The sequence below is a fragment of the Mandrillus leucophaeus genome, unplaced genomic scaffold, assembly GCF_000951045.1.
Source record: "Mandrillus leucophaeus isolate KB7577 unplaced genomic scaffold, Mleu.le_1.0 Scaffold403, whole genome shotgun sequence".
NCBI classification, from domain to species: Eukaryota; Metazoa; Chordata; class Mammalia; order Primates; family Cercopithecidae; genus Mandrillus; species Mandrillus leucophaeus.
In genome coordinates, this window is record NW_012104288.1 from 994,797 (window position 1) to 1,007,946 (window position 13,150).

Sequence of the window (13,150 nt, forward strand, 5' to 3'; positions counted from 1 at the left end):
TTTATCTCAAAAATTGAAGGACTTGCACAACTGTGAATATACTAAAAACCTTTGAATTGTACAGTTTAAATTGTGAATTGTATGATATATGAATTATGTCTCAACAAAGCTGTTCCTAAAAAAACTAAAGGCCAAGTGTTATTATTATACACATTATCAGATCTACTTAGAATATTTCTTGAGTTCTCAGTGGACTCTGCATTAGGCTCTACTTCTCTGATGGTAAGTATAATCAGTTGGAGAGTCAGGAAGGTGCTCCATTTTTGTCATGTTTGTTTTGGTATTGTATTTCTTTAGGCTAGCAAAGTTATGGCATCTTACTAAAATTATGGCATCTCATTTTATGCAAGGAAACAGCAGCACCTTGCTTAAACCTGTTTTGGTAAACTAGGTAGGTTCAGATACCTGTTCCCAGTGCCAGATTTTACTTCTGTGGTTTGTCAAAGCATGAATGCCTACTTTGTTGGAGTGTAATCTTGAATCACAAAGTGTACTTGGTTTAGATGAGAGAGATAATTTGAAGGAGAACTGGTAAAGAAAGTTTCGGAAGGGCACGGTGGCTCAAGCCTGTAATCCCAGCACTTTGGGAGGCCGAGACGGGTGGATCACGAGGTCAGGAGATCGAGACCATCCTGGCTAACACGGTGAAACCCCGTCTACTAAAAAATACAAAAATGACTAGCCGGGCGAGGTGGCGGGTGCCTGTAGTCCCAGCTGCTCGGGGAGGCTGAGGAAGGAGAATGGCGTGAACCCGGGAGGCGGAGCTTGCAGTGAGCTGAGATCCGGCCACTGCACTCCAGCCCGGGCGACGGAGCAAGACTCTGTCTCAAAAAAAAAGGAAGTTTCTACTGGACACAGGAAACACGATTTACTCACCTTAATCAGTGTGTAAGACCCAACCAGAACATTTTTGGAATTGAGAGCATTTTTTCTTCATATGGATTCTAAAGTGTAATTCAAAATAATGAATGGGCATTTCTTTGATTAAATTGCTATTTAGAGTAGGGAATGGTTTTAAATTATATATTTTGTTTGCTTAAGAGGGCTGGTGTGAAGGCTTGACTCCTCCTGCCCATCCCCCACCACACACACACACACACACACACACACACACACACACACACAGAGAAACAGAGAAAAGTGGTGGTTTGTCTCTTGTGTTGCTGTGGGGTTTTGTTGTGTTTTTGTTTTGAACAATTTTCCAAAGGTCTGTTTTTCCCCACTAGGTGCGGGAGATGTTAAAGATGAGGGACTCCAATGGGGCCCGCATGTTGACCTTGATAACAGAGCAATTCATGGCTGACCCTCGCCTGTCACTTTGGCGACAACAAGGCACTGCAATGACTGACAAATACAGGCAGCTCTGGGATGAGCTGGGTAAGCATGTTTCCCGACAAATTACCATTGATTTGCATATGGATAAATACCATAGTCAGATGTTTCAAGAACATGGTCGTAGTATTGCTGAAGAGAGAGCTGCTCATACATGGAACATGTTGCCAATATATAGGTTAGAAGCATAGGAGGATTTAGAACTTGGGCTGGCATTTACAGAAAACAACCTTGGCAGAGTTTTGGGGGAATTGCCTGATCTCAAGGAAAGTTAAGTGCAGGAATCTCCCTTTAAGTATTTGGGGGGGAAAAAAAAGCTGTATTATTTTAAAATAGCAGTTTTATATGGTAGAGCTGGCTACTTATTTCTAGATTAATATTGTAATCAATTCAGCTAAAATTTAGTCTTCCCCCTTCTCCCCACAGTGGAATTGTTGAAATTAGTTTGGATATTCATTTTATTTTTGGCTACTATAGATTTAAATGAACTGTTGATCCTCAGAATGGAAAAATACAGCAAATTCTAATATTTATTGCTTCCTAAATTCCTGGTGGTTAAAAATACAAATATAGCAAGTGTTCAAAAAAATGAGAAATCCACTAGTCATGTTCATTAAAAGAATACTGGGAATTTTGTTTGGATGAGTCTTGGTACCCAATGTTCACCGCTAGGGAAATAATGAATGATGTGTTCATTATCTTGTCTTTTTATTAAGAAATCTATAAGTTACACCTGAAATTTTGACAAATATATCAGTGCCTGTATTAATTTTATGAGAAGTAATGTTGTCTATATTTACTAGAAGATCCTAGTCTCAGTGAAATTTTTCTTGACTAATGATGGACCACATCATGCTGATTGATCCCAGGTGTAGTCTAAACCAAAAGATGCTGTCGTCTGTGAAGATACCAAATGATCATAATCGGAAGGGGTATTTGAGATTAGCTGTTTTACAGATAAGGAAACAAGTCCAGAGAGGTTAGGAGACTTCAAACATGACACTGTATAATCTAGGGTTATGCAGCAAGTTGGTAAAGGATTTGACACCAGTATTTCCTTTTTCCTATTAATAGGATATACGTTCAGGAGTTGGCTGTGGACAAGTTCACTACTTGTGAACTATTAGATATTTGTTGACGTTTTCCCTGGAAATTTTCTTAAGTATCTTGTAATAACTTAATCTTGCTGCTTTCTTTGAGTCTCCTAAAATAATAGTAATGCCCTTTCCCCCAATCAAAATGTAAATCAATCTAACTACAATAGATAGTTTCCATGTATTAGAATGATGTTTGGGGACACAGTGTGGTGGTTAGAGAACACAAGTATAATGCATGGTTTAAATAAATATTTTCATAAAATCCTGAATGTTTTACTTTTCAAGTAAATCTTTTTCAGTTTTGTAACTCTGTAGTACAGACTAGATTGGTTAGATGGTTTATAAAGTAAACAGGATTAGCATTAAGAAAACTATAATGAAGGGGATCATTTAAGGAAAAATTATTGAATTAAATATTAAATGAATGCAATTTTACATGGCTTTGGTACTTAGAGAAACTTAGAATTACAAATGACTGGTTAGGAAGAAAATAGCAACTAAATTTTTTGGTTACCAAAAAAGGTACTGGTGATACAGTCAAATAAAATTTGCAGTGTTCACATTTAATTCATGGTCAGATTTCACTTTTCCAAGTGGGTTTTGAAAATTACGTACCTTAACCCTCAATCAGAAGTATAAATTTTTATTAGGTGGAAGTTTCCACCAGCTGATTCTAGTTATGCCCTCTTATGGACTACTTTCTAATTAAGGACCAGGCTTTATACAAATTCTTTTATTTCAGTCCAGCATAAAGACCACAACCTCTTGTCCTGTGTGCCCCCCACCCACCACCCCATCATTACTAGACTGCTAGAAATTCTCCTATGTACTCTGATGGCAAGCAGAGGTCACTTGCCATTTTAACGGGGTCTAAATTCTGTGAAGATTCTCACGTAGAAGTAACAGTAAGTATCACATCTTAATATTCATTCACCAAAAAATTAACTAAAAGTTGCTTCTGGACTACAAAAGGAAAGGCTTTTGCTTCTTAATAAAATGGGGCAATTTGACTTTGTGCCCCTACACAGAGCTCACATTGCTTCAAGGCTCTGCTTTGGAATTAAATGCTGAGCACTGCCAGATGCCAGACATTGAGAAGAGGCTGAGTTTTGTCGGCAAATGGGATCTGCAAGTTAATTGGTGTTTTCTGCAGGCTTCTGGCTGTGAAATGAAATTGGAAGCCCTTTAGCCACATGGATAATACAGGACCTGAATACAAATGTCACATGTCACCATCAGGACCCACTGTGAGACAATAGTGTTCCCACTCCAACACCGCGCCATTACAGATCATTTAAATATGGGGATTACATTTAAACTAAAAGCCCCATTTGCCTTTTACTGCAATTTAAATGTCCTCTTAGCAAAAGCTAAGTGACAAATTAAATGAAAAAAATGCCCACATTTTTAAAGCTGTAATGCAAAACAACCTTTTATTGCTTCTCATGTGCCACGAATGAATCATTATACTTGTCAACCCTAAACCAAGCCATAATTGGAGCAGCTACTGTTATCAAAGTGGGGCCGCTCTGTGACAGCTTAATAAAGCTGAAACTGTTAAATTAAATCTCAGATGCTTAACTCCTTAGCAGTGGTGGATTCATTGGGTCCATTTCTGGCAGTGGCCAGTACACCAGGAAAAAAAAAAAAAGATTCCTGGCATGAAAGCCTTAATCTGATGCAAGTGTACAAGTGAGAGTATGCTAGCCAAGTAACTCTGCTTCTTGGCAGATGGATTTGGAGCCATCAGATTGTCAGCCAGAAGATTACAAAATCTTTTTCATGCAGCCCAGTGTCCCCCTCCCCAAGATTTAAAATTTCCTGCTTACATGTGATTTATGAAAATTTAAGTGTTGATGTTTCAAAATTAATTGTAAAAGTAACATTTATTTTAACTTTTTCTTTCTTTCAAGTGAATATATGAAAACTTATCTGTGGTAGCCACAGGCCCAATTTCTTCCCCCCATGCTCCAGCTAACAAAGGGACTGATTATTCTGTTTTTCTTTTCTAATATAAATGCCTATGACATTCATTTGGTATGAGTTAACTTTTGTGATTTACTCCCTGATTTTCATAATGTAGTATGAAATAGGTACAGATGCATACTCTTAAGGTCCTGTTTATTGCATCTCATTTGCAGATACATTTATCTTGTACATGAGTCAGTTTTTCAAATATTAATTTTACTTTCTCTGCATGATGTTCATTTTCCCAGACATACGCCAGTGTTCACAAGATGAGTAATGTTGTATCATAATCAGCTATAAGAAAAGGTATATATTAAAATAGAAAGCCCCATTGTAATGGTAGAGGTTGTACGTTTGATAGAAGCTACATATTTAGTAGAATCTATAGAACACACACCTCTTGAATTACATTCTTTATTCTGTGACATGCAAATTTTCTGGAAAGCAGATCACAGAAATAACCTTTGGATTTCAAAGAACAACCCAGTGCTGATTGGGGGTGAGCACACCTACTGTTAGCTGTAATGGCTGTCTGTTCAGCACACTTAATTACTGCGGGGGTCTAGGGATGAGGGGATATACTGTAACCTCTCATCTGTGTTGATGGCTCTCTTTTCTTAAATGTATTCCTAGACTGCAATTTTACTTTGCTTTATAAAACTATAGGTTGTGGCTGCCAGTCTATTAAAACCTAATTAAAATGAATGTCATTAGAGGAAACAGTTAAATAACACTTAATTACAGTTTTATCACAGGGAAATATTCTTAAATTTTTATTTTCAATTGTTACATAATATGTTTTTCCCCAAGTTTTAAACACTTAACTTTCTCTCAGAGCTGAGTCACGCGCTTTGCTTTCTAGCATATAAATCCTGTTTCTTAGGGAGAGGATGGGCTGCCATTGCAAGAGCCTTGCTGCGCTGAGCTTTGCTCATTCAGTTCACGAGAACAGGGTGGCATCTCTCGAGTTCTTTTCACGGCTTCTCATCTGGAGACCTACTTCTGTGTGAGCAGAAATAGCCATAGTTAGATTTTTTTTCTAGTTTGAATTTCATTGTATGATTAGTTTGACCACTTGTTATTAAGCAACAGCTATAATGTTCCTTGGTAGGGTGCTAGATAGATTGAGTGGTATACAGATTCAGTACACTTAGAATTAGAGTAAATCTAACTGCGTTCGGCAGTAGAGAACACAGCCTACCCTTTGAGACTGTATTTTTTGAATTAACCTGCTCCGCGGACCCAGATGCTGTTCCATCTTCCATCCCAGACTCAAATAGTGATTTTTCTGTAACCACCTACATTATTCTTGAATAAGGAGAAAAACATATGCTTAAGTCACACATTCAAAATGATACTTTTAAGTAATTTAGGACAGTCTCTGTGTACCAGAAATAAGATTCCAAAGACTCTGCTTTACTCTGCTTTATAGGTAATTGTGGATAAATTTCTGGGGAATGCTGTCTTACATCTTTGAAAGCAGGAGGCTTAATAACTGCCCCCACCAACCACCCCCATCCCTGTTTTGAGCTTCTTACTTTAGTTGAGTTATTCAAACTAACTCAAGCTTGCCACATTTGAAAGTTGATGGTGGTGAATTAATGGCTAAGGAACAACTGCTTCTTTTTGAGAACTACAAAGCTTACCAAAATGGTTCCCCATATACGTAGTTCCCTCTTTGCTAGTACCACAAAGAAAACAGCAATTGCCAGAGCTCCCTTGCAGCAAAAAGATGTCAGTACACACTTGGTAACTTCCAAATAGCTGGAAGTACAGAATGTAATTCTAATGAACTACATATCAGGATTGCTTGTCATCTACCTGTTTGTCTTCCCTGGGCATAAGGAGAGTACAACTTTCCCACGACATACCACTGTCAGTGCTATATTGTTAACCTTCTTTCCAGAGGTCTTCCTGTGGTCTATCAGTGTGTATGAAGCACTCGCTATGTCTAGAGGAATAGATGTATTAGTTATTTGATTTTGGGGTAGTGATAGTAGCAGTCATCAGGAAGGGATAGAGAGATGTAAACATTAGGAGATGTGATAAATAAGAACAGCCAAGAATGGGTGAAGAAGAACTTTTATAGAGTAATTTCATTACAAATTAGTACAAAGGTTTGTAGAAACCAAATTTAATATGGTTTTATAAGATGTTTACGGAGGTGTGTTGCAGGGAAAAGTAGTGTGACTACTCCAGAAAAAAGAAACAGCCTGAACAAAGACAGCAGTGGGCTCTGTGGAAGAGAGTAGAGAGCCTTCAGATTCATTATCAAAAATGTTAAGATTTTCTATCCAACCTTGCTGTTCTGTGTTGTTACTTAAAAGCAAAAAGGGAGATGGTAGATAGGTATCATAAAACCTGGATTTTTGCTTTATTTCTCATTTTGGTCTAGCTGCTAATGATAACATAGTTGCCAATACTTATTTATCAGGAACTGTGCTAAGCACTTAATGCATGTGTTGTTTTATTTAATCCCTGAAACAATCCTGTGAAATAGGTCCAATTATTTGCCCTAATTTTACAGCCAATAATACTGAGGTTTAAGGAGGCTTGATAACTTGCCCGAGGTCACAGTAGCAAAGCAAGAATTTAATCCCAGTGACTTCAGAAACATAACCACCAGACTAGACAATGTCCTCAGTTTTTTATTATTATTATTATTATTATGATGAGACAGAGTCTCGCTCTGTCGCCCAGGCTGGAGTGCAGTGGTGTGATCACAGCTTACCGCAATCTCTGCCTCCCAGGTTCCAGCAATTCTCCTGCCTTAGCCTTCTGGGTAGCTGGGACTACAGGCGCACGTCACCATGCCTGGCTAGTTTTTTGTATTTTTAGTAGTAGAGATGGGATTTCACTATGTTAACCAGGCTGGTCTCGAACTCCTGACCTTGTGATATGCTTGCCTCAGCCTCCCAAAGTGTTGGGATTACATGTGTGAGCCTCTGCACCCGGCCGGCTTATTTTTAAACACTATTATATGCCTCTCTTTCAGGTAGTCTTTCTAACTCGGAGCAGAGCAGGAGCAAAGCGAAGCTCACCTAGTGGGGAATAAACCCTGTAAGAGCTGCCTGGCCTGGTCTGCCTAGCTATGGTACCGCGGTCCTGACTGCCATAGTCAGCTGAGCTTACCTAGTCTAGTCGCCCATTTGTATCCATGTTTACAGGGACCCTCTAACTTCAGGTTCTTTGAGAAAACAAGCACATGGATGCCACAGCCAAATACATGCCATTGATGGAGAACTGTATTAAATAATAAACTTCAGCTTATCGTAAATACAGATACTGCATGCTATAGTATGGGGTACTACTGTATGATGGAATACAGTGAAATTTGTATCCCATTTTTGAGTCCCCTTTGGTAAGGAGCTGGTGAAGACCCTTAGCTCATTGTCTTTGCCCTGGCCTGAACTAGGCCCTGATAATGACCATAGAGTTGCCAACACCAGTTTATCTCATATGCCCTGTAGGCTCTGCAGACCCCTTCTTGACATAAGCTGTCCTGCTGGGATGGGGTTGTATACTCTGGTCTCAGTTTCTGCTTCTGTCTGTGCCGTTGAGAGATTCCTCTAAATACAGAGGCTTGGTCAATTGTATTGCTGAGAAGGCTTTGCTTCCCTCCAGCACTATTCTCAGAAGGCTCATCTGCTTCTAGGTCCTCATTACTGGGGCCTGTTTTCTTTCGCTGTGCTTTCCTACTGCTTTCTGTCTCTTAAAACTCAGAACTCTATTCTTGGGTCATAGACCTCGGAGTTCTGCCCTACTGTGGGGGTGGAAAAGAGGGGTTTATTTTCTGCTTCTTTAAGTAAACAGAGTAATCTCTTGTTTGGGTCAGAAGTAAACCAAAAGAGAGAATGTATGGGCAAACCTAGGATAAATACTTGCTGTGTACTGCTATCAACTATCCTCTAGACCGTGGCTGCTAGGGTTTAATTATCCATTCAGTTCCCTGGATAGGGAAGAGTGGAAATAGAGAGAAAAACTTTAAAATACGAATTAAAAAAATAGATTCTCAGGATTAAAAGAGACTTTACAGGTCACTTGATCTTATTGTCTAACCAATTGGAAATTCTTAGTAGTATCCTTTGTCTAAACTGTTTCTGTATAGAATTAGATAATTTGTAACAACACTTGAGATTCACCTCCTTGTGTGTTTTTATGAAACCTTATGCTAAACATAGAGCATGGAGATTTGGTGAGGAGTTAAGACGCACTTTTCTTTTCGGCTCATTGTAATACACTTGAGTGTTACTGTCTTATATATGTTGTGTGTTAGTAGCTTTATTTGTATCAAGAATGGGTTCCAGTTACTTTCTTTTATGTCATCTTTCTACTTACAGCATTAGTCCATTGACAATAGATACTCTTCTCACATTAGTGGTTAATAGGAATGTCATAGCATTGGTATAAGGTGTCCTCTTCTTCCTCACAATTCTTAGAAAAGTTCTCTCCCTACTTTTCCTGTTTCCTAAGAGACAATACTGACTGCACTTGCCTTCAAGAAACATCCACCAATGGGAAATCTGACTAGGGAAGTCTCCTTACTAGGCTGTGGATCTAGAGAGTACTATCATGGTAGGGTGGAGGGGGAGAGCGAGAGTGAAAATGAAGCAAGACAAGCTGGGGAAGAAAATTTCCTTTCACCTTTTCTTACCGTGAAGTGGCAGCGTACAAAAATTAACGAGGTCTGAGAAGCTTCATTTTAAGCCATCTGGGATTCCCAGGGGCTTCACAGAGAATCAGGGATGCCAGGAGCAGGAAGGAAAGAAGTGGAAGCAACGGGAAGGCTGAAGCAGCTCCTTAGGCAGCTCTGTGTATGTGCCAATATCAAACAAGGTGCTTTGTAAATGCTATCATAGTTAATTTAAGCTTCGTTAGGCTCATGATGGGGAGGAAAACCCAAGGAAGTTAGAAATGGTTGTCCTTAGAGGGGTGTTCAGACACTGCCCTGCAGAGTCCCTAGGTTTGGGGTCAGGGGGAAGAGAGTGCTGAAGGCACGAGGCAGATCCTTCTCAATCAGAGCAGTGTGACTTTACCACATTACTACTAGAGTTTTCATCAAGATTATTCTGGAGGAAAGGATTCCGATACTATATGCATGCTTGATAATCACTATCTTCAATAGGCTTTTAATAGGTACTCTTATTAGACATGTACTAAAGCAGGGGTTCCCCCATCCCCGGACTGTGGACCAGTATCAGTCCTTGACCTGTTAGGAACTGAGGGCGCACAGCAGGAGGTGAGTAGTAGGCAAGTGAGCATTACCACCTGAGTGCCACCTCCTGTCAGATCAGCAGTGGCATTAGATTCTCATAGGAGCACACACCCTATTGTGAGCTGCACATGTGAGGGATCGAGACTGTATGTTCCTTATGAGAATCTAATGCCTAATGATCTGAGTTGGAATAGTTTCATCCCAAAAGCATGCCCCGGCAGCCACCCCCCACAACCCACCACCTCTGTCCCCAGTCCTCATACGTGGAAAATTTGTCTTCCACAAAGCCGGTCCCTGGTGCCAAAAAGGTTGGGGACTGCCGTACTAAAGGATGACTTTTTAAAAAATTTTTTTTATTTTTATTAATTTTTGAGATGGAGTCTCACTCTGTCGCCCAGGCTGGAGTGCAGTGGCGTGATCTCAGCTCACTGCAAGCTCCACCTCCCGGGTTCACGTCATTCTCCTGCCTCAGCCTCCCGAGTAGCTGGGACTACAGGTGCCCACCACCATGCCCGGCTAATTTTTTTGTAATTTTTAGTAGAGACAGGGTTTCACCGTGTTAGCCAGAATGGTCTCGATCTCCCAACCTTGTGATCCGCCCGCCTCGGCCTCCCAAAGTGCTGGGATTACAGGTGTGAGCCACTGCACCCGGCCGACAAAGGATGACTTTTTAATTTATATAAATAGCTTTCTCCTATATACTTTAGGGGAAGGCAAGACGGCAAATGATTTGCAACAAGTGAACTTTTGTGAGGCTGCTTGTAAGCTTGTCTGATAATTGTATAACATCGTTTTCATGTTTTATTTTAAAATTCCATAATTGATATAAGAAAGGGACTCTGTATAGTAAAATGCCGGAGTCTTCTGACATTAACTTGCTTTAGGGAGTTAATAACTAGTCTTAGGGATATTTTCTTAGACTTTGATCTGGTGACAGAATACCCAGGGTCATGATACTAGTTGTCTGAAATGTGGGTAACTCACTCAGTTCTCTGTGCTTTCTGCTGCAAAGATAACCTTTGAAATAGAAAGCCAAATCTCCGATTTTAAGCTATGACCAACTGGATTAATAAATTTCAAAATCTGTTTCAGCAAACCTGGAGAAGAGTGTGAGAAGCATTAATAAAGTAGGAATCAGAGAGGGACCTCGAAGTGGCTTAGATTGGAAGCCATAGTCTTCCTTTGTGTATGATCAAGGGTTGAATGAGTTGGATGGGAGAATTCCAAACAGGGCACTTGGGTCAAATACAAGCTTGGAATGGAGAGAAAATCCTGTTCGGAGGAATACTTCCAAAATGCTCCCAAGAGCACAAAGTCTGTTTCCCCCCTGCCACTTTGAGGATGAGATTAATATATCCAGCAACCTGTTCATCAGAACAGATTGACCATGCGCTAGAAGATGTTCTTTGCATTAGGATCATATGTAGATCACATAATTTGAAAGATATACCTGTATGTTTGGAAACCATTAACCACTCATTGTATTTAATAGTATTATCATCAGTTATTGTCTTTATTGGCACATTTAAACTAATATCGTATCCATCCTTTTTAATCCTCTTTTTATTCCTGTATTAATGTCCACTTGATAATCTTACCCCTTTTTTCCCCTCCTTCCCACAAATAGTGAAAGTAATTTTTTAAGTTATTTTTCCCATGAAGGTGAAAAAGTGTGCTTGATATTATAGTTGATGCTCGGTAAATATTTGTGAATAAAAAAGTGAACGAATAATTGAAGTGTAATGCTGACACTTACTTGGAAACATTAAGCAGTTATTTTTGGTGTACTGAAAACAATGATTGAAAGGTATTAATCTTTACTGAGTCCTCCATTTTCTTCTTCTGCTTTATCTAGCCTTCTCTACCCATGTGCGTGATATTCATGGGTGCGTGTGTGTGCCTGGACACACACATGCACACTGAAATACAAACAGTTTAGAGTACAGAAGGGCAATGATTCCCCCTTGCCATCAATGCTGCAGGTAATCTGTTGCATTAATCAGCCAGCCAGTGGGAAATGCATGGGGAGTGATTATACTATCATACACAATACAATCAGCATGAAGCACTTGTCAAGACCAATACATCAAAGTTTAATTCAGTAATAGAATGAATTAGAGCAAAATGAAACATTCTGTTCTCTAGGAAACCCAACACCCATCACAGGTTCTTTCTGAACTCCACAGAAAAGTCAGTGCATTAAGAAATTGTTTTTTGAATAGAATTACAGTTCCAATCTGACGAAATATTGCAAGCCAGTTTTCTTAGAATTTTTATACAAATATAGTGCTAAAGTGTCTGCAGTATAGATGTCCTGACCATCAGCACTCTATACTCATAATCTTTGGTAAATATGATCATTTTTTAGTGGACTCTTGATTGTCTTTTGTCCTAAATTGGTTCTCCATGGCAAATGAATGGAAGGGCGTTGTACCAGTGGCTCAGGGAAGCGCTTATGTCTAAATATGGATAGTGGACATTTGAATAGGAGACAAAGTAACAAAAATCTGCTGGTTTATAGTGCCCTTAGTTGTAGGCTCTGCTACTGTGGAGCTTACAGTCTAGTCAGGAAACAGAATAAATAAATGAAAAATAAAAAGCAACCCTGGACAGCTTAAGACAACTATAGAAACAAGGTTAATATAATGTAGGACGTGTTTTGGAAAATTTTGGCAATAGATGTAATGCATTTTATGTATTAGAATAAAATAAGTCACTATTACAAGTCACTATTATGTGTCAGTTGAGTCTTCTGGAGATAGAGTTATATAGACTTTGGAGTCAGGACTATTGGATGAACCATAAAACTGTTTATGAACAGTTTCTTATGTTTCTTATGCTTAACTGGCTAAGTTAAGCAGCCAGTGCAGAACACATGGAAAATGTTCTTGCAGGTTACCACAGTTCACATTCCTTCAGCTATTGACTGTCCTTTTGCCTTTTTGTATCTCAAAATAAGAAAGCATCTATCATTCTGCCTTTTTTCCCCTCTGATTTAAAATTAATTTATTTATTTATTTATTTATTTATTTATTTAATTTTAGTTTCTCTCTACCTCTCTTGAAAAGGAGAAAGGTAGTGAGAGGTGGAGGAGGTGGCTCTGGTGACCTCCTATAGAACCTGGCTTCCAGTGAGGTCAGGCTGTTTTTGATGTATCTTGCATTTTGACCGACTGCACCGACAAATCAAATGGGATGGGAAGACTACATATCAGATAAGGGCCACAGGTTTATAGGGAGGAACATTATCCAGGATGCCAGTTAATTGTTTAGGAATATCTATGATTTATTTTCTTTCTTTCTTTCTTTCTTTCTTTCTTTCTTTCTTTCTTTCTTTCTTTCTTTCTTTCTTTCTTCTTTCTCTTTCTTTTTCTTTCTTCCTTCCTTCCTTCCTTCCTTTCTTTCCTTTCTTTCTTTCCTTTCTTCCTTTCCCCTTCCTTCCTTCCTTCCTTCCTTCCTTCCTTCCTTCCTTCCTTCCTTTCTTTCTTTCTTTCTTTCTTTCTTTCTTTCTTTCTTTCTTTCTTTCTTTCTTTCTTTCT

The 13,150-nt window shown here is 39.1% G+C and overlaps 1 protein-coding gene across 1 annotated transcript in view; it reads left to right on the forward strand.

Annotated features, from left to right (window-relative positions):
• Positions 1 to 13,150, forward strand: part of ZSWIM6 (zinc finger, SWIM-type containing 6) — a 138,307-nt gene that overhangs the window by 84,285 nt on the left and 40,872 nt on the right. Inside the window, exon 4 of the mRNA XM_011992140.1 lies at positions 1,227 to 1,377. Within this exon, the coding sequence (XP_011847530.1) occupies positions 1,227 to 1,377 (151 nt within the window). The remainder of the gene's footprint in view (positions 1 to 1,226; positions 1,378 to 13,150) is intronic.